This window comes from Peromyscus leucopus, unplaced genomic scaffold (assembly GCF_004664715.2).
Source record: "Peromyscus leucopus breed LL Stock unplaced genomic scaffold, UCI_PerLeu_2.1 scaffold_137, whole genome shotgun sequence".
In the NCBI taxonomy this organism is placed as follows: Eukaryota; Metazoa; Chordata; class Mammalia; order Rodentia; family Cricetidae; genus Peromyscus; species Peromyscus leucopus.
The window spans coordinates 360,756-385,663 of record NW_023504523.1 but is presented as its reverse complement, the minus strand read 5'-3'; the positions used below and the strand labels follow the sequence as shown (position 1 = coordinate 385,663).

At 50.2% G+C, this 24,908-nt stretch overlaps 1 protein-coding gene across 1 annotated transcript in view; it reads right to left on the bottom strand.

Moving 5' to 3' along the window:
- Positions 1-248: 248 nt before the first annotated feature.
- Positions 249-24,908, bottom strand: part of LOC114689783 (gasdermin-E-like) — a 48,036-nt gene continuing 23,376 nt past the window's right edge. The window contains 7 exon segments of the mRNA XM_028864213.2: positions 249-410; positions 2,112-2,235; positions 2,296-2,359; positions 3,874-3,967; positions 3,969-4,039; positions 9,449-9,569; positions 11,697-11,868. Coding sequence (XP_028720046.2) covers positions 249-410; positions 2,112-2,235; positions 2,296-2,359; positions 3,874-3,967; positions 3,969-4,039; positions 9,449-9,569; positions 11,697-11,868 — 808 coding nt within the window.

Here is a 24,908-nt window from a genome sequence, read left to right as displayed (position 1 = left end):
GGTGTAGCTTACAGGCTGTATTTGAAAAGGACTTCGGGGGAGGGGACGCAGAAGATAGTCCTCCCTGAGTAGGACAGACATACAGGCAGGACTCACTGACCTTCCACTCTTACCCTCAGGACTGAAAAGGAGAGAAAGCACCTTTGATCATCATTGCTTCTGGTCCCAGAAGCACATACAGGAAAGCAATACCATTTCCAGCCGTGGCAGAGGTTGCCCTGTTCTTTTTTGTCTTGTTTCCATACCTGCTAGTGCACTGACAGGAAGTAGGCTGTGGCAAAGAGCTTCTGGTTGCTGACCTCATCCTTCGGGCCAGGACGCTCACCCTGTACCCTGCACCCCACCAGCTGCAGGAAGGCTGTGAGGTCCTGCTGCTGACTGTCTGTTAGCTCCTTCATCGCCAATATAGCCTGCGAGGACCAGAGGCCCACCGGCCATATCATCACACTACAGTACAGAACGGGGAGAAAGGCCACGGTGAAGCAGAACCACTGAAGTACAAGCAGCTGAGCCTCTGCCCTACCCCAACCTTCCCAACACTCCGTGCACGTCACCTTCTCCAGGGAAAGCAAGCACTGAGCCCTTTTCTGTGCTTTGACGCTATCTATGGGCCTAAATTTCCTCCAAAGGACACACTAAGCTGAGCCTTTGCCCAAGTACTATCCAAGGAAAGGGGGGAGAAGTCATGCAGGAAATGTTGGGCAGAGAGAACCTTCCAGACCAAGCCAGTTATGGAGTTTTTACCAGAAACAGGGACAAGTAGCTACATACCAAACTGATGAATGGGACATGAAAACAGCATCCTTACCTGGTTCTCACACTCTTAAAAACAGCCCTCTAAACCTAGTGTGTCCCAACCTACCTTGGCAGCTTCCCATCCCACAGGGCTGCTCTGGGTGGGATGGCACTGCCCATGAGGCAGTTCCGATCTCCTGGCTAGCTCCACTCTATGTAAGTACCCTGCATCCCTTCTGACACCCACCAGCGGGCTTGAGGCTCTGCCAGCATCTGACAGGGCAGCTGCTACTTGCTCTACAAGGACCCAGCCTGACATTTTCCTCTAGGAAGGAGCTATTTAATGAAGCAGAAGTCATGGATTTCTGAGACATTTGTGCTTCCTAGGGTTAAGCCTGCATCCTCCAGAAGGCAAACCAGGGCCCTCTGTGCTCTCCAGCACAATCTCTTTCAAGAGGGAAGATAACGTGAGTCTTTTTCTGGACACCTAAAGCATTTGAGCAGGACGGAAAGGAGGGTGGAAATGTCACAGTGAAAATTTCCAAAGCTTCAGCCTCATTAAGTTTAAAAAAATCTGAGCTGATGGAGGGTGAGCAGCTGGCGTGTCCCCCGAAATCTGGCTGTTGCAAAACAAAGCAATAAACACCTACTTATCTGTGTTCTAAATGGGACAGACTAACAGGCTCCGCCACATAGCCCCTTCACTGTGACCCTGAATACATGTCCGCGCCCGCAGTCTCAGGACGGGGCCAGTTGGAATGAGTCTTTGCAGGCAGGATTAAGGTGAGAGTCTCAAAGTAAGAGCACCCTCTATCCAGTAATGGTGAGCCTTAATGAGCTTTGTGTCCAGAGAAGACCTCAACAAACAAAGGGGACGCGACAGAAAGAGCGATGTAGCCACAAGCCAAGGAATGGCAGGCGCCCCCAGAAACTGCAGGCAACAAGGATTCTCTCCTAGCTCTTTCAGAGGGGCATGGCCCTGCTGCCACTGTCAACTCTGGATCCTGCCCTCCAGGTCTGTAAGAGAATCCATCTCTGCTATGTTTAAGCACCAAGCCTGTTGTGGTCATTTGTTATAGCTCTAAGAAAGTTCACTTGTCCCTCTCTGCCTGATGTCGGCTCAAGTTTTAGGGTCAAAAGGAGGTAGTGAAACTTAATTTCTGTCATATCACCCAAAGCCTGTCTGAGGAGTCTAGCCTGTGCACATTTTCAGAGCAACCAGGTACAAACCCAAACTCAACACCCTCCCCTGCCAGCGATCCCCACCCTCACCATAGTTCAGCCCCCCACCCCGACACTCCACGCCCACCACCACCACCACCCCGACCCCAACCCCCTCATCCCACCACTAACCCCCCACCCCTGCCTTCACCCACTTGCTCCAGGGCCTTAAGGAGTTCCTCATCGAACAGGACTTTCTGCAGGAGACGGGACAGCGCCATCTGCTGCTGAGCAGGTAACACTGCGAAGGCTGGAAGCTCCTCTCTAGGTGCACGGATGCTGTGGACCAGAGCGCACAGATGCAGGGTCAGGCCTAGCTCACAACCTGCCTCTCATCACCAGTCCTTCCAAAGGACTCCAGGTTCAGAGTTGGTACCTGAGTGATTCTCAAGAACCAGGGAAGCTACAGGAAAGGAAGCAGGGACAGGGGAGCCCGCTTTGACACCCCAGGCCTCACCCTTCTCTGCCCATGCAGTGCTAAGCTTTGACCAGGTAGTGCCTGGAAGCCACTTACGTTCTCTTTTGGCATGGTGCCTATGGAAACGCATCTCAAGGCTGAATCACTAAGCATGAGGCCACGGGCCCCCAGACACATCCTTCCCAGCGCTGCCTAGAAATGCCCTGCAGTTTGGCATGCTTTCCTTTTTCATGCGTGGTCAAAGGGCCGGTACTCTGCGTTCATGACAAACATGGCTTCCACTTCCCCCTGTACCCTTCACTCCTGCTCAAGATGAGCACAGAGTGAATACTCTGCTGTGTTGCTCGCATCCTCCTCAGGGGGCTTGGGAAGCCTGTGCCCTGTAATCCTCTTTCTCTTTCCGAGGACAGTCAAAGTTCTAGTAAATTAAGCCAAAAAAAGATGGGCTGAGATGGTGCTTTTCCTACCGAGGGCTGCGTGCTGATACAGAAAACGCATGGCCTTGCTGATGGAGGTCTAGGAAACAACTGCTAAAAAGCCCTACAGGTTGAACACACAATGCCTGAGCCACATCATCGTTCGAACACCCCTTTGTGAGACCCTGCCTGAAAGAAGGGCTGTCCTGGTTTAGCCTAGAATCTGGGGCTCAAACACCAGGCCAGACCTCCCAGTACACCTGCCACCATCCCAGCTGCCCAGGACATCACAGGCTGCCCAGGAGGTTCCAGCCTACATCTTCTGCAGGGCAATCTCCAGCTCAGCCACAACCATTTCTTGCAAGTAGATGCCTAAATTCAGTCAACCTTTGTTCCAGGAAAGATCTACCTTAACTCCAGTTTCCAATCACCCTGTTCTCCAATACTGACAATTTGTAACTGGAACAGCATCCTTTGCTTAGGGATTTACTGAAGTCCCAGGGAGGGAGGAAGCTTTTCTTGCTATGCAAGGCAGAGCATATTCTGAGCCAGCCCCGGCTTCTCCTAAGCTCTTACCTCATCACATGTTTCTCCTTTTTCTCACCCAGTTCCCCCTACTGCCCACTGCTCTCCTGCACTCAGCAAAGCAAACCAATTCTAAAGCGACAAGCTATCGTGGAGCAAAGAGGATTACCATGGCCAGTTCAGGGGTACAGCCCCTCCGCCATGTGGGTGAGCTGCTGACATGGTTTTTACCATGGTGACGAAAGAGCAGCCTGCCAAAGCAGTGAAGCTCAGAATGTAACAAAACTGATACAGATCCTGAGGTCTCCAGCCCTGCTCATCACTGGCCATTTTCAGTAGTCCATTAGGGTTCTGTGGTTACAGGAAAAGAGAACTGTCAGGTACCTGACCAGGGGCACTCCCTGGCCTCCCACACTGACCCACCTAGGGTCTCTCCATTCTCCAAAACAGCACCCGAGACTGGTCCTCCCAAGATCCAAGGGGATCATTAAGGCCACATCACCTTTGGGAAAGAGGGTTCACATCTCCATCGGGCCATAACCATGCTGCAGGCAATACCTTGTTTTAAAATATGTAGTGGCCCATCTTGGGAAGAGATTCTCTTGACCCCATCTGGCATGTCCAGGAATGCAAATTCTCTGTAGGCCATGGGGGTCCAAGTAGACAGAGTCAACTTTCCTCTCGTGCTCAAAGCCACCATGTTTCCCTTGCAGGAGACAGAATTCTGTAGCAGGAGAAGAGCCCAAGATCGGACATGGGTTAGCACAGCTCATACTCATCTCAGACTCACCTTTACATGGCTCAGGCTGTGTAAAGACACACAGGAAGGCCTTTGCTCCTTTGTCTCTGCTTTTTTTGTTGTTGTTTTTAGTTTTTTTGTTTTTTTTCGAGACAGGGTTTCTCTGTGTAGCTTTTGCGCCCCTTCCTGGGACTCACTTGGTAGCCCAGCTGCGGCCTCGAACTTCAGATCCGCCTGGCTCTGCCTGGGATTAAAGGCGTGCACCACCACCGCCTAGCTTGCCTCTGCTTTTGAGACAGTCTGGTGGTGTTGAATGAGAAATACTTCCCACGGGCTCATCATTTGAGCGTTTGGGTCCCCAGCTGTGGGACTGTTTAGGAGGTGCTAGCCTCGCTGGAGGAAAAGGACGTCACTGGGGGTGAGCTCAGAGTTATAGCCTTGAGCTTATGTCATCCAGTGAGATCTCAGCTTCCTGTCCCTGCTGGACATGCCTCCACCCCTCCATGATGGACTCTTCTCTACCTGGAACCGTTAAGCCAAATTAAACTTTCTTCCTTGATTTGCCTTTGGTCACAGTGTTTTGTCACAGCACCAGAAAAAATAACCAGTAAAGAGGTTTAGTATGCAGCCCAGGCTGACCTCTAACCCTAAATCCTCCTGCCCCAGCCTCCCAAGTGCTGAGATTTACAGACATGTGTTACCATGTCTGCTCGCCTGAGGATGTTTACGCTCGGTCTGATGAAGTGTAGTGTGGCTGACAAAATATTCCTGCCATACAGCAAGCTTAGCGCACCCAAGGGCTCCCTCTGTGTCCTTGTCCTCTGAGATGAGCACAGGGAAGACACCTCTCCTGGAGGGTGTGCCGCAACTTCAGGGGAGGACCAGAAAACCCTAGGTCTGTTCTCCACCCATTTCCCCACATTCCTTCCCTGTAAAATGTTTGGGGTTTCACATCCTAATCTGCCACCGTGAGAGAGAGCCAGAGAAGGATTCCTGCTGAAGCAGAGCCCAAGAGGCCACCTTTCAGCACAAGTGCTGTGGGCCAGGAGCTAGATACCCTAGATACGGAGCGGCACTGGGCACAGGGGCTCAGGAGGGCAGGGGTGTCTCCAGACAATGGATCAGCTTTGGGCAGACCAGCGGGCAGTGGTGTAGGGATAAGAGATCAAAGGGGCATATTTGCAGGCAAAGCTCATCCTGAGAACAGAGCCACCACGGAGAGCATTTGGGCAGGTGACTGGAATGCTCCGATTGTGGCTCAAATCCTCACTACTGACTGCACTGCAAGGTGGACGAGGACACGGGGCTCCTGAATACGTGGGTGAGAAGAAGGGGCTGCTTAGGACTGGAAGGCAGGGTGAGAACAGCGTCACTGCTGGGGACATCAGATCCAGTTCACACTGGAGGATGAGCAAATGGCCGCTTCACACATGCAAGCTCCGTTCCAGAGTGATGAATGGTGCTCTGATTAGACCCAGGAGAGACGTGTGAGAGGGGGTTCATGGCCGCTGAGAACACAGAGGGATGGAGTCGGCTTCTCAGTGATTTGCAAGACGGCTAGGGTGGCTGTCCAGGTAACCCTGCCAAGCCAGGAGACATGGGCAGGCACCTCCTTCCGGCTTCCACAGGTTTGCTAATGGGACTATATATGTAAGAACGTTCCATGTGGTGAGTGACAGGAAATGCAGATGGGTAGGAACTGGGAGAAAAGCAGAACTATAGTGGTTATGGACCCAGCCACAAACAGGCAAAGATGGGCGCTCAACAGAGGAGAAAGCCTGGGGAGCGGCCTCCAAGGCCAGGGCCTGGAAATGAGCCGAAGACAGGGATGGGCTGAGGGAGACAGCAGAACCCAGAAAGCACGAAGGGAGAAGGAAGCTCCTGGGGAAAACAGGCCACCCCAAATGAGCTGCAGGCAGCTCGGCAGGAAAGAGCTTGCCCGGTCTCTTGCCACCGAGGACCCTCCCAGAGCTCATAGCCATCCCCTCACGTGGGCCACGTTTTCACGGGCCTTAGAGAAACGACACATTGACAGTAGTTAATATAGAAATAAAAGCACTAGAAACAAATTGATAAAAGAGCTGCCGTTATATGCACACAATGGAATACTACCCATTCGTGAAAAGGAAACCCACGAATACATCTGGAGAACATTAAACCCCAGGCGAAAAGAAGACAAACACTGTGTGATCACATTCATATGTAGATTCTAGAATAGTAAATCTCACGAAGCAGAGAAAAACGGTGGTCATCAGGGCCATGAAGTAGATGAAATAGAAACACACGGGCTAAATCCAAGTTCCAGTTATGAGGAAGCTTTTTATCATCAAATACACAGACTTGTGACAAGCATTAGTCATGCTGTTGCCATGGAAACAAATGTGTGGTTAAGAGAGTGAAGCTGGGGGTCCTGGGACTGAGAAATAAAAGGACCGGCAGCTCAGCAGTTAGGGGCACTGGCTGCTCTTCCAGAGAACCTGGGTTTGGCTCCCAGCACCCACGTGGCGGTTCACAACTATCCCTACCTCTAGTTCCAGGGGGTCTGATGCCCTCGCCTCTGACCTCCTCCAGGCACACATATGGTGCATATACATTCACGTAGGCCAGACTCTCATACACATAAAATAATCATCAGCAACAACAAAATAAACTCCGACCTCCACAGCATCAGCAGCAATACCTCGTTGTTATCTGACTTAGAATCAGCTTGGGTGCTCAACAACAGATGAGCAGATCAAGGAAATATAGCACATTTACAGAAAGGAATATTACTCAGCCATTGAACAGATAAAATTCTATTGTGTAGGACAACGTGGACGAACCTGGGAAATAGCGTGTGGGGAACATAAGTCAGACGCAGAGAGGCACACACCGCTTTCCCTCGCTCATGCCAAGTCCAAAGGATGCTTTCTCCAGAAGGAGACGGAGAAAAGGATGGATCGGGCTGGGCAGAGAGGGCACACAGCCTCAGCTGGATGGGAGGGAAGCAGTGGGTAGCAGTGTAGTGTAGATTGTAGAACAGTCTGTGAGGTTATCGAATGCTTTTATCAAAAGAAATGACAGATGCGGGACAGCAAGGTGGCTCAGTGGGTACAGACGACTGCCCCCAAGCCTGACAGCCTGAGTGATTGTGTCCCCTGGACCCAAATGGAGAAGGGAGAAAACTGACTCCTGCAACAACCCATGGCACGGAACCACACACTCATGTAATGCACAAACGCAAATACATAAATGTAATCATTTACAAAGGACTCAACTAAAACTAATATAGCCTACATGTAAGCACACCACACACACCCTCCAAAAAATGCCAATAATGTGGCGAACTGGCTGGGTAGATTAGTGTGGGCGTGGTAATCACAGTGAATATGCTAGCAGAGTATTGTAATAGCTAAGATATTTAGTGTTTAACCAACTGAGCCTCACGAAAGCAGGGGAAAGTATCCCAGTGACCCATCAGTCAAAACCACCCGAGAGGCCCCGGAGCATCCGCACCCGATTGAACCGTACAAGTGCACATTGACACTGCTCATCATACCCTGATACTGCAGCAATCTGATCGCCTTCAGGTGTGTTTGAGCACGAACAGACAGAAGGGGAGAAGGGTGAGGAGAAGGGAGAGAAGGAAGGGAAGGAAGTGGGGGAGGAAAAGAAAAGGAGGAGGAGAAGAAAGTAGTGGGGGGGGGGTACCTGGGTGTGGTAGCATGAGCCTGTGATCCCGTATTTGGAGGTGGAGGAAAGAGAATGAGGAGTTAGTTCAAGGCCATCCTCAGCAATATAGCCAGTCCAAGGCCAGGCTGGGCTACATAAGACTATCTCAACTCTTTTGTAATGTTGTGAACTAGTTGCAATGGGGATGTAGGTGCCACCCCAGTGTTCGGAGCAGCCCAGGTTTCCCTTACCTAGCATTCTTGATCAGTTTTTAAAAAACGGACCCAATGTCACCTCAGGCGAATCATTTCCACTTCCCAAAGCACAGATGAACAAGCCAGTGAGGGCGCTCAGTGTTTTGTCCCAGGCCTGTTCAGACCTGCAAATGCACGTGGGGTGGGTGACATTGGTGACCTGCCACCCACCTTTGCAGCAGAGCTGGGTAGCATGTCGCGTGGTCTTCATGAGAGTCGGCACAGACTCACGGAAGCCGACCCACCTTACCCACCTCACCAAAGACAAACAGACACGTGTGTAGTCTATTCTCGAGGGCAAAGGTCACACTTAACAAGAGTGCACAGTGAAATGCCCATAGCTGCTCATCTTCCAGCCTCAGCGGCTTGACAGCCAGCGGCATTCTTTACCTCTACCCCCAGCACACACACACTCCTTAGGCCATTTTGGAAGGCCTGGGAAGGGGCCTTGTGCATTAGCACAGTGGTTCTCAGCCTTCCTAACGCTGCGACCCTTTAATACAGGTCCGCATGCTGTGGTGACCCCCGACCATAACATTATTTTCATTGCTACTTCATAACTGTAATTTTGCTACTTTTATTGAATAGTAATGTAAAAACCTGTGTTTTCCAATGGTCTTAGGCGACCCCTGTGAAAGGGGTGTCAACCCACAGGTTGAGAACCACTGATCTGGAGTCAGCAGAAAGCTCTAAGAAAGGACAGCCCTTATTTTCTTCTACTGATAGCAATGACGTGTGAGGCCCAGAGCAAGGTCAAGTTGCAGTATGGGCTTCACGCTGGGAGGGAGGTGGAGTCACGGTGAGGACAGGGTTAACAGATAAGTCAGGGTGGTTGTGAGTTACCACTGTCCTGGGCACTTCCCAGGCCTCAGGAACCCAGCTTAACTCTGCCCAGGACTCAGCGGGGACTCTCTTTCCCCTCCGGAGCAGGTGGCCTGTGGTGGTTTCGGTGAGAAATGTCCCCCCACAATCTTGGGCATTTGAACATTTGGTCCTCAGTGGGTGGCACTGTTTGGGGAGGTTTAAGAGGTGTGGCCTTGTTGGGGGAGGTGTGTCACTGGGAGTGGGATGTGAGAGTGTAAAGGCTCACACCACTTCCGGCTCCTCTGCTTCGTGCTTACAGCAAAGGATGTGAGCGCTCAGCACCCTGTTCCCGCTGCTGCTGCCCAACGCGGTGGGCTTCCTTCCCTCAGGACGCATAAGCCCAAACAAACCCTTTCTTTAGGCAGTGTCCAGTCGTGGTGCTTTGTCATGGCAACAGAAAAGTAACTCCATGGGGCCTTAACCTGGGAAGACTCAACAGCTTCCCAGGAGGTCTGGCCGGCTGCAGAGCGCATGCTCCCCCCACAGCCACAGTGACATCTGAGGAGCACGCAGCCCCTGGCTTCCCTCCGCCCTCTCCCCAGTGCCCCCGATCCTCTGACACCCTCACACTCCTCTGATGCCCCCTTCTTCTCTCTCTGCCAGGGCGAGCCTCACAAGGACTCACCAAACTGGCCGTCCTGTTTCACATACAGCTCGATGATGCCACAGGCGATGGTGGTGGCAGCAGGGATCTCCAGCACCACATTTGTGTCCTTCATGAGGGTCCCGTCCTCCATTGCTGACACCTGCGGGCGAAACATGTACCCCTTGTGTACTCAAGAAGCACTCTTGGCTTCTTCCTGTCACCCCTCTGCCCAGCCGCCTAAGAATGCTGGGAAATAGGCACAGAGCTAAGGCAGGAGAAGGAGACAGCTGGCACTGATATCTGGTGGCATGGGGAAGATAGCCATGCATGGGGTAGGAAGCCACACCACAGGACATTGTTTGGACAACAACATACTTAGTTTGTTACCACTGTGGGCCCACAACAAGGTGATTAATGAAACCAAAATGTTTCTGTCTCCTAGTGCCATCCTGGGCACTGTAACATCACTGCAGGACGCATCACTCATGTCTATGGTGATGCCGCTAACAGCTCCCTGGGCACCTACAGTCACTGTCAGCAGGGAACACGTGATAATTATAAATGACTATGCTACTATGCATATACACTAGACTAGATCCTTAACATGGCATCTTACAGTATTTCAGAATATATCCCATATAGTAGGAAGAGAGGAGGGAGGGAGGGAGGGAGGGAGGGAAGGGAGGAAGGAAGGAAGGAAGGAAGGAAGGAAGGAAGGAAGGAAGGAAGGAAAGGAAGGAAGGAAAGGAAAGGAACTATAAACTGTGCCTACATAAATTATTCCGCAGTGTGACATCACCACCAACAAAAATTACCTGGTGATGGGTAGCTCAGAGCATAGCTAAGTGATATATGACTGCAGATAAATAAGATCAGTTTCCAATTCCCTTCCCAGGCTTTGAGAAACAATTTTGAAAATCCCGGTGAAAATCCCAACAGGATCAAAGCTGGGCTGGGAAACGCTCGCTGAGCTGTTCCCACACCTGTGGATGATGCTCTGTGCACAGACAGACAGAGCCGGGAGGACATGCAGACGGAGAGGCTGCAAGACGGACAGGAGAAGAGGATGGGCAGGGCTGGGTAGCAGGCAGGCAAGAGCCCCTCCCACAGCACACCAGGAACAGGAAGCCAGAGAGCCATTTGTTGGCGGGACACTGGAGACAGAGCACAGCTTGGCCATCTGTGCCTGGTCACGAGGATTTACTCCGAATCAAGAAAGCAGCAGCAGCTGGACTTCCAGCTCCCAGGACCAGAGCTTCAGCGGGTGGTGACCATGGGCAGAAGTGTCAGCAGGGCCAGCTGAAGCCACCTCCATCAGGTCCTCCTTCCCCCTCTGTGGTCCAGCCTCTCACCTGCCTACCCAGCCGCCCCCGACCTAGACTTATAACCAGGCCCCTTATCACCCCTGCCGAATACAGCCTCCTGGGTCTTCTAGAAAAAGCCAGCACTACCAAGAAGGAAACTCGGAAGAAGACTACATGCCCTGCAGCCAGCTGAGGGAAAACAGTTCAGGGCTAATGAGCCAGCTCCAGGGTCAGCTTGCAATCTGGAAGAAACAGTAAATGATAGATAGATAGATAGATAGATAGATAGATAGATAGATGATAGATAGATAGACAGATCCTCTTGTTCCTGGCCCAGCTAGAGCCTGACTAAACAATCCCTTGACGGAAGCACTCTCCTTCCTAAGGACAGTGCCTGGCCCAGGCCCAGCTAGTCACTAGGCCCATGGTTCTCAACCTTCCTAATGCTGTGGCCCTTTAATGCAGTCCCTCATGTTGGGTGACCCCCCAACCATAAAATGATTTTCCTTGCTACTCATAAGTGTAATTTTGCTCCAGTTATGAGTCATAAACATACATCTTTCTGGAGATAGAGGTTTGTCGACGAGGGTCGCGACCCACAGGTTGAGAACGGCTGCACTAGCGTTCTATTGCCACCGCTTGAGAAACGGATGCGACCCACAGGGTCTGGTGAGGTCCAGCCCCGGAGCACTCTTTCCCTGCACTGTGGCAAATCTGAAGAAAGCCTGGAGCCACCAGCTCCATGGGGAAGAAGACTCCGCTTTTCTGGGTGGCTCACAAACAACATCAAGTCCTGAGTCCCATGGTAGCTGAGGCCAGATGCCTCAAAGCGCTTAGTTCCATGAGCCAGGGAGGTCTTGTTTACCAGAGCCAGCTTGAGTCCCCTTTCTAACTCTCTGCAGGATGAGTTCTGACTGAGGAAGACACCAGAAAAGGGGCCCGTGGGGAAAGGTCTCCAGGCGGGGACGCGGCGGCGGCGGCACCTGCACAGTCTTGGTCTGGATCCCCACCATGCCTCCACACTTCTCCTCCGTCTGCACATGCTCAGAGATCACACACTTCTGCGTGGTCACGATCTTCTGTGTCAGCACGCACAGGACCTCGTTCCTCCTCTCTAGCACCTGCTGGAGCACCGGGTTGTCCAGATTAATTGTTCTGAAAAAGAAAAGTGGTCATGAGTCACCCCATCGCTCCAGGGAGACCGAGGCAGGGACCAGAATCTCCTCTTGTGGCTAGAAGAAGAAACAGGGAAGGATGGGTTTTGTGTTTTTCCTGGTGAGGAAAGAGGAGGCAGGTTCTCTAGAATGGCTTTAGCCAAGCTCTCCTGCGGCCACTCAGACCAGCTGAGGGACAGGCTGGACACTGGAGAAAGTACCAAGGAATTGTATACTCTTATAACAAAGTCCCCAACAGCCACACTGGTTTCAGTGAAGAACAATGGAAAGCCATCTATGGGAGAGCTGCCACCCATCCTCCTTGGTGGGCTGGGATGGGCATAGGGGTAGCAGACATGATAGCCAGACATCCTTCCTCCTCCGAAGCCCAGGGTCCTTATGATGAGAGGCACAGTGGCTCCTCACACAGGAGAGGTGGCGTTAAGTGCAAGCTGTAGCAGGAGACCAGACTGGAGCTGAGAAGGGACTGGGGAAGAAAGCAGAACCTCTCTGTGGGTTTCTATCACAGCCATTTGGTCTGCAGCTGCCTCAGGCCACCAGCATGGTTCCCCATCCTGAGCCACTTAAAATTCTGTAGAATTGCAAGGCCGGACCTCACTTCCAGCTGTAACTTGGTGCTTAAAAGCCAGCGATGAGACAAGCTCCTTGGAGACCCCAGTTAACACCACGGCCGTGGAAGGGTGGGAAACACCAGATCCCAGGTGCGGTCAGCATGGGATCCTAGACTACAAGGACATCTGAGGCCAGTCACCTGCAAGCTCAGCACCCCTCCCTGGCCACTAAGGGGCCGGTGCTCCATCCTAGGTACACTCAGGGTTCCCAGGCATGAACCAGCTCATGACCCACATAGGAATAGACACAAAGTGGCTTATCCACACCATGGGACTGGTCGGCCATGGGAAGGAGTCAGCTCCAACACATGCTACCATGTGAAGGAACTTAACCCTCATGCCAAGCAATGTCAGCCTCCATCAAAAGACAAACACGGCAAGATTCCATATCTAGGAAAGATCTAGAATGGACAAAGTCACAATGATAGTGAAGACTGGAGTGCTGGGCTGGAGGGTGGGGGAATCAGGGAAGACTAATCGCTTAGTGGCTGTAGAATTCTGGTTCGAGAGGTGGTGGAACATTCCAGAGATGGAGAGCAGTGGCGGCCACACAACAGAGAAAATGTGCTTAGTGCCAATGAATTATACACTTAACGACAGACCTGCGAATTTTTTTTTTTTTTATGTTTTTTTTCGAGACAGGGTTTCTCTGTGTAGCTTTGCGCCTTTCCTGGAACTCACTTGGTAGCCCAGGCTGGCCTTGAACTCACAGAGATCCACTTGGCTCTGCCTCCTGAGTGCTGGATTAAAGGCGTGTGCCACCACTGCCTGGCCTGGCCAGATCTGCGAATTTTATACTTTTCCACAGTAAAAAGAAAAACATGCATAATACTGGTCAGTCTCCACTAGCCAGGGCAATGCAAAAGTACCGCAATATACACGTGAGTCAAATGGGCCAGTCACAAAACTGCTGCCCGGGGCCCTGGGCGCCCACTGGTGAAGCATGACTGAGCTGACTCCCAGCACCCATGGAAAAATACCCACAGTGGGCACGTCTGTCATCCCCGCTCTGGGGAAGCACAGGTGAAGGGACCCCTGGAGCTCGCTGGCTGACCAGTTTAGTCAAATCAATGAGCTCCAGGTCCACTGAGACTGTCTCCAATAAAGTAACAGGAAGTGACTGAGAAAGACACTGATGCCAACCTCAGTCCCCACCCACATTGTGTGTTGTGTACCTGAGCACACACACATATGCCTACATAAACATGTATACACATACCACATAGACACAAAAGTAGATCGATAGATTGATTAGTTCATTGTCAGGCAGGGCTTCAATCCCAGAAGAAATATGGACAGGAAGCAGCTGGTGCTGCCCTCCCCCTGGATGACCTGGAGTGAATTATGTCACCTTCACATGCGGCTTTCTCATAGCTAGCTGTTGTAACAATGCCCTCGCATGGCTTGTTTTAAGGGTGTAGTGAGCAGTCAGTTTATGCCACAGCCGATGTTTGCCAGCCAGCTTCCCGATGAGTCCACAGAACACAGCCACTGTGGTGTGCCGTTCCTGGGAACTGTGGGTCATTTAACTGGGTCAGCGATAAAATTCCATACCACTCACTTGCTTAAAAAGCCCTCAAGGCTCTGCCTCATCTGCTCAGCCAGGTTCTACAAGCCCATGATCGGTTCCTGCCTCTATTCTGCCAAGCCCACCTTCAAGCCTTTCCTTTATGCCCAGCCAAAGCCCTGAGGTCGTATCTGTTTGCCACCTCCTCGTGAACTGAGCTCCATGTGCTACGTGAGTGCACTCTGTCACATGGCACAGCTAAGATGGAGACACATGTCACACAACTCTTCCTCCAGCTCATTCTGGTGTTCATTGCCTGCACCTCAGTCTAGAGGAGAAACTCCACGGGTTAGGACCATCCTACATGTTGTGCTTTTCTCAGGCTGGACAGCACTCAGCACCCAGAACAGGCTCAGGGAACATCCTGGGAGTAAGAATATGTAAATGATGACGTAAGTTCTGCTGTTTCTTCCTTGTCTATTGGTTTAATGTACATGTGTGCGCGCATGTGCGCGCATATGTGTGTGTGTGTGTGTGTGTGTGTGTGTGTGTGTGTGTGTGTGGTGTGTGTTGTAAGTCAGAGAAAGAGAGGGAAGAGGAAGGGAGGAGGACAGGGAGTAGAAAAGAAGGAGAGGGAAGGGGAGGGAGGGAAGAGAACATAATGAAGATGGAGAGGGAGAAAGGATTCTGATGTTTGGTTAGGCGAACGGTAACAGGTGACTCTCCCCTTTTGCAGACCGGGGTGGTCAACATGAAGTCGGTCCCTTGTGGCTGAAAGCAAGGGCTGGAAAGGGCAGTTTACAGTCCCTCCCCACATTTTCCTTCTTCCCAGACCGAGAGAAGTTCAATGCCCGGCCACGGCCACCTGAAAGATGCTTGAGGATCTTATCAGGGTCAGCAAATTGGCAAGGCAGTACAAACTTCCAGGAACAAGTATGTCACCTACACATGACCAGGCGCATGGATGAAAAGTCAATGGCACAGCCGTCCCGTGGACATCACTATTGCTGGCCCGGAACCAGACAAAGGCGTGAAAGATGCTGAACAGGAAGATGCATTTTGACCAGTGTGAAAGAAAAAGGGATAAACAACCGAGAAATGTAGAAATGAAATCAACTCAAAGCTTTCATTAAACTGAAAAGGAAAGGCTTGAGAGATGGCTCAGTATGCAGGAGCACTGATGCTCTTGCGAGGACCTGGGTTCAGTTCCCAGCAACCGCATGGTGGCTCACAACCACCTGAACTCCAGCTCTGGAGAATTCAAAGGCCACTGCTGGCCTCTTGGAGGCACCCATACACATGTGCCTATAAGCTCACACTGGCTTGCACACCTACGCACAAATTTAAAAAGCAATCATTTTCAAATATAAAAGGGCACTGCACTTTGAGGGGAAACCACGAGGTAAGGCTCTGGGGCAGTGAAGATGTGATAGGAACCTAACACACGGGTGAAGTGCCAGTGTGAGGGCAAATGCCTGGAACCCCGTACCCAGAAACCGCTGCAGAAGGACTGCTCTAAGTTCAAGCCAGGCCTGGCTCATATTGAGTCCTGGCCAGCCTCGGCTATAGAGTAAAACACAAGCAGAAGAAGACTAAAGAGAAAGAGGAGAGAGAGGAGGGTGGGCAAAGAGAGGGGAGAGAAAGGGAGAAGAAGAGGGAGGAGGAAGAAGGTGGGGGAAGAGGGGAGAGCAGAGAGAGGAAAAGCAGTCGCTACCATGGCCTCGGCTTCCCTGCAGGCCAGGAAGCAACAGTGCTGGCCGAGGTTGAGTAACCACAGCCTCCACACTGCAGTGGCCCTCAGTCCAGCTAGAGGAGATGCTGAGCTCACGCACTTCGCTAGCTTTTTACCCAGTGAGGAGCTGGGATGTCTAAGAGTGAAAGAACTACTGTGTGCTCCACAGCCTCCAGAACCAGGTTGCAGCTGTCATGCTAGACGCTTTGACAACTTGGGACCAGCCTCCTAGAAGCCAGGGCAGCATGTACTGCAACAGGTGTTGGACACACACACCTCAGGACCCACAGGTGCCGTAGCAACAAGCTGACACCCACTCCACTTTCACACAGGAACTATACCTGGTGCCTGCACCACATGCACAATCTTGGGGCTGCATCCCTTTCGACTGGGAGCTGAGAAAAGGTCTCAGCTGTTTCCCAGTTTCAGGAACACAAGCACTAGGGGCCTAAGATCTGCACTTCCTGGGCACACCTGTACTGTCTGTGGTAGGTATTCACCATGGGGCAGCCACCTACTGTGCAAAAAACTCGGCATTAACCAAGTTGTCCCGGGTCTTGGGAAAACCCATCAGTATTCCAATCTCCACAACATCTACCAGTTCAGTAAGCTGTGTTATCCGCCAGAGTTTGCTGTGTGACTAAGGACATGCTAAACAGCCTTCAAATACCAAATGAGCTCCAGATGCCCAGGCATGAGTCCAGGACTATGTCGCTCAACCTAGGAGTCCAGGGAAGGTTTATCAACACAGCGGCTTACATGTTAACTGCACATGCCCAACACAAGTTAAGGACATCTCACTATAATCCCTGGCTTCTGACAAAAAGACTGTTGCAGAATATTTGATTAACTATGCAAAGATGTATTGCATTTGTTAACTATGTAAAGATGTGTTGCTGTGTTACCTTGCCTGCTAAGGCACCTGATTGGTCTAATAAAAGCTGAATGGCCAATAAACAAGAGGAGAGATATAGGTGGGACTTTAGCAGGAAGAGTTAAGGTAGAGGAAGTCATTTAGGCCGAGAGAAAAAGAAAGTAAGAAAAAGGAGATACAGAAGCCAGCCAGACAGACAGACAGACAGACAGGAAGCAGGAAAGTAGGACATACAGAGTAGAAAGAAAAGTAAAAATGCCCTGAGGCAAAACACAGATGAACAGACACAGTTAAATTAAGTTAACAAAGACTAGTGGGACAAGCCCAAGCTAAGACTGAGCATTCATAAGTTATAATAATAAGTCTCCGGGTCTTTATTTGGAGCTGGTTAGCAGCCCCAAGAAAATTCCAGCTACAAAGAGCTGGAGCAATGAGCCTTCATTGCCATTTCTGGGCCTGGAAAAAATGCATAGAGACCCTGAAATCCTGAATGTTGCTACCCAGTGCCACGGTAGAATCACCAACTGCAATCACCCCATGATCTTGAAAGCCCCTTTCTCAGGCTTCCTGCCAGGTCAGGAAGCAACAGTGTTTAGGCTTCAAACCCTCAAATACAACAGTTCCCATATGACAACTACAGCACCACCAATGCCCACCCTGCAGAGCGGAGGATGTTCTCACACTACACTGTGATGCTAGCGCCCAGGCTGAGGCATTTCCCATGTCTACCCTGAGGACCCCAGGCAGGTCACCTACAGGGTCACAGCCACAGGTATCACTGTCCATTGCTTGACTAGCACTTACTGTAAGGGACTGCACAGAACCGCAACCTCATCTCATACCTCGAGACTATGCAGCACACCATCAAGCCTTAGTGCCATCAGGGTTGGCTCTGTGGAGCCTGAGACACAGACCTTGGGAAGCGTGTGTCCTCTGCAAAGACACAAAAGGACCTTCATGAACTTCTACGTCTCTTACAGAACCCTGTAGCCTGCTGGTGTCAATCAAAAAACAGCACATCACACAGACACTTAGAGCCGATGCAAAAAACACGAATCCAGAGAAGCTGCTGTTTCCCATCTTAAAAAATAAAGCGGTCTCTGCAGAAGCTACTTCAACGGCCCTTGTGCAAAGAAACACTCTCCAGCCTGGGGATAGGTGGAGCACACCTCAAGACAGTAAGAACAGGAAGTGAAAAGCCCACAGCTAAATCACGGTGGCTAGGGAGAAGCTTCCTGTGTGTTCTCTAAGATCAGCAGCAAGGCAAGGGTGCCCAGGCCATTCTCATATTAAATGGGGTGCTGACGTCTGAGCAGGAGCAGCTGGGCAAAGGGAAGGAGGACAAGTTAAATTAGGCGTGTGCAGAGGATGTGATTTTATGTCGAGACAAACAGGACCGCCAAAGAGCTGTCACATGAAGACCGTCACTTTGTATGCTGAACTAAAAAATCCATTTTAAAAAAGCTGTTAGAACTTACAAACAAATCCAGTAAAGTAACAAGACAAAAAAAAGTCAATGCACAAAAGCTGGCGCCATTTTTATACCACAGTAGTGAATGTTCTGGAACAGAAACTAAGAAAGTAGCCCCATGCCAGGCAAGGGTGATAGCTCACATCTGTAATCCCAGCCCTTGCAAGGCTGGAACAGAAGGAATACCACAAATTCAAGCTCAGCCTGGGCTACCGTGATTCCCAAGTGAATGGGATGCAGAGTGAGGCCGATCTTCACAGAACAGAAAGAGAAGAAACAAACAAACCCTGAAGTCTGTGCAAGTCCCAGAATAATCAAAGCAATCTTGAAGAAGACACCTCACTCCAAATCCCACTACAAAGCGGGCAGTGTGCACACCTGCAGAGGCATCACTTGGGAAGCCGAGGAAGGGAGGGGTGAGTTTGAGACCCACCTGGACTACACAATACATCTCAAGCTAGCCTGACCTGTGAGACTAGGGTAGACGGACACAGGAACTAGCTGGCTAACCCACTAACTGAGAAGCCATAGTAATTCTAACAGCATGGTATTAGCTGAAAAACCCCAGCACAAAGACCCATGGGATAGAGCAGAGGGCCCAGACATTAACCTATGACCAAGCAGCCACCCGCGTGTTGACGAAGGCGCCAAGAACATAGGAAGGAGAGAAGATAGTGTCTTTGATAAACTGCTGTCATAGTCGGTTCTACATATGCAAAAGAAAAATTGATCCCCTCCTCTCCCCTGCATAAGTCAACTGAGAAAGGATGAAGTCCTGAGGGTTTGCCCGAAACTAGGACAGCAAGAAAACAGGAGAACTCTCAAGACACTGGTCAGTAAAGGCAGCGGCTGCTTTCAGACAAGACTGCAAAAGCTCTGACAAAAGGAAAACGGACATGTGGGACTCTGTCAGTCTATGAAGCCAAGGGGCACCAAACATGGTTGACAGACAGCCTGGAGTGCAGGAGTCTGTGTCAGCTGCTCTGCAACAGGGGCCACATCCAGAACACACAGGAGCTCAAAAAGCGGAGTACCAGAAAAACAATGTAACTTGAAAATGCGCTGAAGAACCAAAGCAGAGAACAGAGATTCAGTCAACAAACCGATGGTAAAAATGCTCAGTCTCCCTCATCATCAGGGAAACACAAGTCAAACCTCTGTGAGTCATCATTTCACCCCCAGCAAATGCCTGCTGTCAGACAAAAAGCAGCCAATGCTGTTGAGCTGTGAGGGAAGAGAACTCACGAGCAGCTGAGGGGCTATAAGTTATTACAGCCATTATGGGAAGCTAAGAATAAAACTATGATAGTGTCCAACAGCCCTGCTGGAATCCGAGACAGATGACGCTGTTATCAAGGAAGGGGAGGACACTTGCACCTCTGTGCTTATTACAGCAGTGGTCACAATGACTAAAGCAAAGCCAGGCCAGATGGCCTTTAGCAGAGGAAGGGTTAAAAGCATGTGAGATACACACACACACACACACACACACACACACACACACACACACACAGAATATTATTTGGTTATAAAAATGAAACCATGTCATTTGTAGCAGCATAGACGTTAACTAGAGGACAACGCATTAAGTAAAATAACCCAGAACATAGAAGTTAAATACACATAGTCTCATTCATTTGTGAGGAATCTAAGTCACTCTCATCAGATTAGAAGAGTGGTTGCCGAGGCCTGGGAAGGGCATGTGGGATAGCAAGAAATCCGAGGACTGAAGAGCTCGGCAGTGGTGGGTGCGTACTGCCCTTGCCGAGATCTGAACTGTGTTCCCAGCATTCATGGTGGACACTCCCAGCTGCCTGCAACTCAAGCTCCAGGGAATCTAACAACCATTCCTGGCCCTTAGGGACACTCACATACGGCATACACACACGTGGCACTCACACATGGCATCACACACATGGCATACACACATGTAGTACTCACACGGCATACACACATGTAGCACTCACACATGGCATACACACATGTGGCACTCACATATGGCATACACACATGTAGCACTCACATACGGTGTACATACATGTAGCACTCACATATGGCGTACACACATGTGGCACTCACACATGGCTTACAACATGTGGTACACACACACACTGGAACGAATTACTTCTGGACCTTCTTAACACGTGGTTGACGGTGAGAACACTGTGACCCATGACATACTTAGAGAGTGCGCAATGCTCGATGTTTGAAGAAACCGCTGTGCGTGCCACCCTGACTTCTTATCATACATTAGTTACATGTACTCAGTAACGTTAGTGTACTGTACCCATGCAGACACACAAATACTGTGTCTCAGTTTTCAAGACTTGCTTTTCAATAGTGTGGTATTTACATGTGAGTCTTCCTAGGCCGCTGTGTTTTGGACCCGTAGTCTAAAGTTAGGTGCCAGCATGTCTACCTGTCAGAATGCACATTAACCCAGCTGTCCCCAACATTCTCTTCCAGCCTCTGCCTCCCATCGGGTCTGGAATGGGTTTGGTCTGGGACAGTTCATGAGTGCACTCACTTGACCATACACATCAGAGCAGCCACAACCCACAGCTAAGAGAAAGGAACAGCTGAGGACCCACCAGGAGTCTGACGGGACTATGACGGTTAGACGGGAGTCCAATGGACTGTGACGGTTAGAAATCACCACTCTGTTATACTGCATGTGCCCCAACAGAATCCGCTAAACTGCAAAGCTGTTCTAAGCTAATGGTAAGTTGCTTTAAAAGGAAAGTCTCAGCCAGACTACCCCAAGATTGCTGAAAGGCTCCATGTGCCCCTTGAGCCTCAAGAAAAAGAGAAGCATTTCTGGAGGGATGGAACCCCTTGCTTCTGGTGACAAGTCTCCAAGGCTTGCTGAGCCCAGTGAGGTCTTTAGGGACAGCCATAGCTGTGGGAAGGGAACAGAAGCTCATCTTATCTACACACAAGGCCCATGACCAAGACTGAGGCTGACATGGAGCCGTCCTACAGCTCTGACTTAGGAGACACACCATGACTCCCTGACAAGCTACAAGGCAGGACCAGGCCAGGCGGCCTTCCCCTCTGTCCCTCCTGTGCAGAGATCACCTTGCTGGTTTCTAAGATAGTGCTGCATCTTTTGGAGGCCAGACACTGGACAAATCTAATAATCTTCAGTTCAGAGGCACCTGCTAGGGACAATAACAGAAAATAGATGTCCATTTGACCCTGTACAAAACAATCTCTAATGGGATCCTTGCCCATCTCCTCTTCCTGCTAACCCTGCATGACCCCACGCATCAGAAGAGGCTCCAAGGCCCTTAGGGGGAACTGTCCTCAAGCACAGACCCAAAATAGCTTGGAACTGTGCCCATAGCTCTAACCTCCCTCAGTCCATGAAAAGGATTAACATGTAACAGAGATCCCCTGGTACCAAGTGGGAAACCACAGGCCAATGAACTTGTTCAGTTTACAATCTTATATTCCTGTATGCACTAAAAGTTCCAAGAAGCAAAGGCATTTAAAATCCTGGTTAAAGGCTGAAACAGCAACTGAGTGGGAGGGGGCATGCCTAGCATGTGTGAGGGCTAAGTTCAAATCCTGTGACTGAAAAAAAAAAATGGTGGTACCTGAGAGAGAGCTCAGCAGTTTCGAACACTTATTGCTCTTGCAGAAGACCTGGTTTGATTCCAGGTATCCACTTGTAACCCCACCTTCAAGGGATCCTGGCACCCTCTTCTGGCCTCCATGGGCATTAGGCATGCTCATGGTACACATACATATATTCAGGCAAAATATGCATACTTATAAAGTAAATAAAATTGAAAAATTATAAAAATCTTTTGGGAGCTGGGGAGATAAAGTACAGTGAGGAACAAGACAGCTGAGCTCGATTGGCAATGTCTGCATAGGCATGAAAGGGATGGTCCTGGGCACCCAGATGCGATCTGATATCTGTTCATAGACTGTACCCTGGTAGCTTACAGAACCCTGGCCATCTGGGACAGCAGTAGCAGCAATACCATCAGGGCACCCATCTTCTGACAGTTTCTTTTAAAGGCCACTGACTTTGCAGAATTCTAAACACCAGGAACAGACAACAGTGCAAATTCGCTGTGCAGAAGGGCTAAGGACTGAAAAGATTGATTTTGACATTGTCTCAGAAATAAGATGGGGACATTAAAACGAGCGTACTAAGTGGTCAGCTTTGAACATATATACACACACAAACAACACTGAATGGATTTGACAGGTTGTATTTATGTACACCCACATGTACATATGCAAATCACAATAATGAAGAGGTCATGAATCAGAAGGGGAGTCCGGGAACATGGGAGAACCTGGAGGGGGAGAGAAGTAGAGTGATGTGAATACAGTCCACATGGAGGAAATTCTCAGAAGAAACTTAATTGAATTTAAAACATTTAAAAAATGGCAAAAGGAAAAGAAAGTCCACAAAAAACGAAAAGCCTGCCACTGCAGGAGTGTTAAGCAAGAATTACTAGCCACAGAAATGTAGATCTATACTGAGGATTAAAGCTATGGCAGGTGGGGTGTTTCTCCCAAATTTAATTCATTAGCTACAGCGAAGTTAAAGAGAAGCCAGTGTGCACACACGCAACCGCAGGTAGGGAAACTCACTCCTCGAACATCGTTTCTGAACTCGCTGGTACTGACGGCCCTCCTGACATTTCACAAAGTGGGAAGCCTGCTGATTTTTGATGACCAGCCTCCTAGGCTCACAGTTCCAAGCCCACCGCCAAGGTTGCATTTCAGAAACTACCTCCTAGACTTCCAGAATGCAGGCCCCTCTGCTGCCTTTCAACAGCCTGTTTACCCCTTCCCGGGGACACTGCTTCTACCTCCTAAGGTCTGTGAGCTCCAGGATAGCCAGAGAAGAGAGGCAGTCCTCGGCTTCTATTCCCAAGGCACTATGTTGCGCTCTGCACTTAGCAGGCTAGAACCCTCCACACCAGGAGTGTGGGCATGCTTAGGACACTCCAGTTTTGTACAGGTGCTGAACAGCCATGGACTGTAGGAGTCTAGGTCTGGTCCCACCAGGAGCTTTGGCTCATCTCTCAGCCAGTTGTAGTCATTATATTTTTCTTTTCTTTTTTTTTTCTTTTTCGAGACAGGGTTTCTCTGTGTAGCTTTGCGCCTTTCCTGGGACTCGCTTTGGAGACCAGGCTGGCCTCGAACTCACAGAGATCCACCTGCCTCTGCCCCCGATGCTGGGATTAAAGGCGTGCGCCACCACCGCCCTGCCATTTTTCTTAAGGACTGGGGAACAATTCTGTCCATTGAGACCCAGAAAATGTTATATTAGGGAGATTTTTCTCCCTCTAAAAAGGAGTTACATATAACAGGTCATTTGTCTACACCTGGACCTCATTGTCTATAACATAAACTGACATTTAGAGCCAAGAAAACTCGGGCTGTTGAGACAGCGTCAGGTGGGGATGCCACCCAGGTCCACGCCAACACTGAGCTGATCACACAGCTAACTAGGACTCCAGGATGTTTCCTTATGTGGGGTAGGTAAGAAATATTCTTTGCAACAAGACACCCAAACTGTTCTCGAAGTTAGTGTCATCCTTATTTCACAGAGAGACACAAAGCACAGAGAAACTCACAGGTCAAAGACCCAAGGACACAGGTCAGTGTGGGTAGAATCGGGTCTCAGATCAACAACTCAGCCTTGTTCAAGTCTGAAACTCTGCCCCCCATCTTCCCTCTCCCTCCTGAGGGCCTGCTGGGCCCCGCACAGCTTAATCCATGCTTGCTTCTTAGCAAATAAGCAGCTCCCCGTGAGAGCTCCGGGAACACGGGCAGCAGAGTCTCCAGAAACAGCCACCCACTGGCCACTGAGGGCCCACAATGGTCTCCATGATAAACCACGAGGAAGGGAAGGAAGGTTCATTCTGACTGGAGGGGTAGTGTTTTGGCTCGGGACTTCAGCCATTTCACCCCGTTATTGGTGTAGTGTAACATGTAACCAGTATGTGGTGGGTGAATCCTGTGCCTCTCCAGAGAGTCAGAAAGTTAAGTGAAAAGGGGAAAAGGTCTCAATAGTTCCCTGAAGACATGCATCCCGCCCACCGCGGTGGCGCACGCCTTTAATCCCAGCACTCGGGAGGCAGAGCCAAGCAGATCTCTGTGAGTTCAAGGACAGCCTGGGCTACAGAGCGAGATCCAGGACAGGCACCAAAACTACACAGAGAAACCCTGTCAAGAAAGAACAAAGACATGCATCCAATAACCTCACTTCTACCGCTCCGAGTAGCGAGTAGCATCACAGGCTGGGAACCTAGCCGCTAACAAGCAAACTTTGGGGGACGCTTCAATTCAAACAACCTGGAGCAAGGGACAGAAAATTCTGGAAACTTCAACCACTGTGATGCACAACCTGGACCGAGGGACAGAAACTTCTAGAAATCTTAACTACTGTGACCTGGCATCCTCACTTCCAGTATGTAGTCATCTCCTCTCTGGTTTCCATGATTTCAGTTACCCAAAGTCAACCACAATCCAAAAATACTAAATGTTCACTGTTCTGAGGAATGTGGTGGACTATGGTGCAGATACACCTGGGCTAGGAATCATTCTGTGTACCATGTATCCACCACGTATATGCTGCTCACTGGGAGTCACAAAGCAGCAGCCTCGGTTACCAAACCGACTTGTGATGTTCCAGTGGCTGTGTTCAAGTAACTTCCATTTTAATTAACAATGACCCCCCAAAGGGGAACTGATGATGGCAATTCAGATATGCCCAAAAGATCCTCTGTCATGCTTCCTTTGATGGGAAACTAAGTTCTCAGGCTAACAAGGAGAGGTTGATAAGCAAAGCGA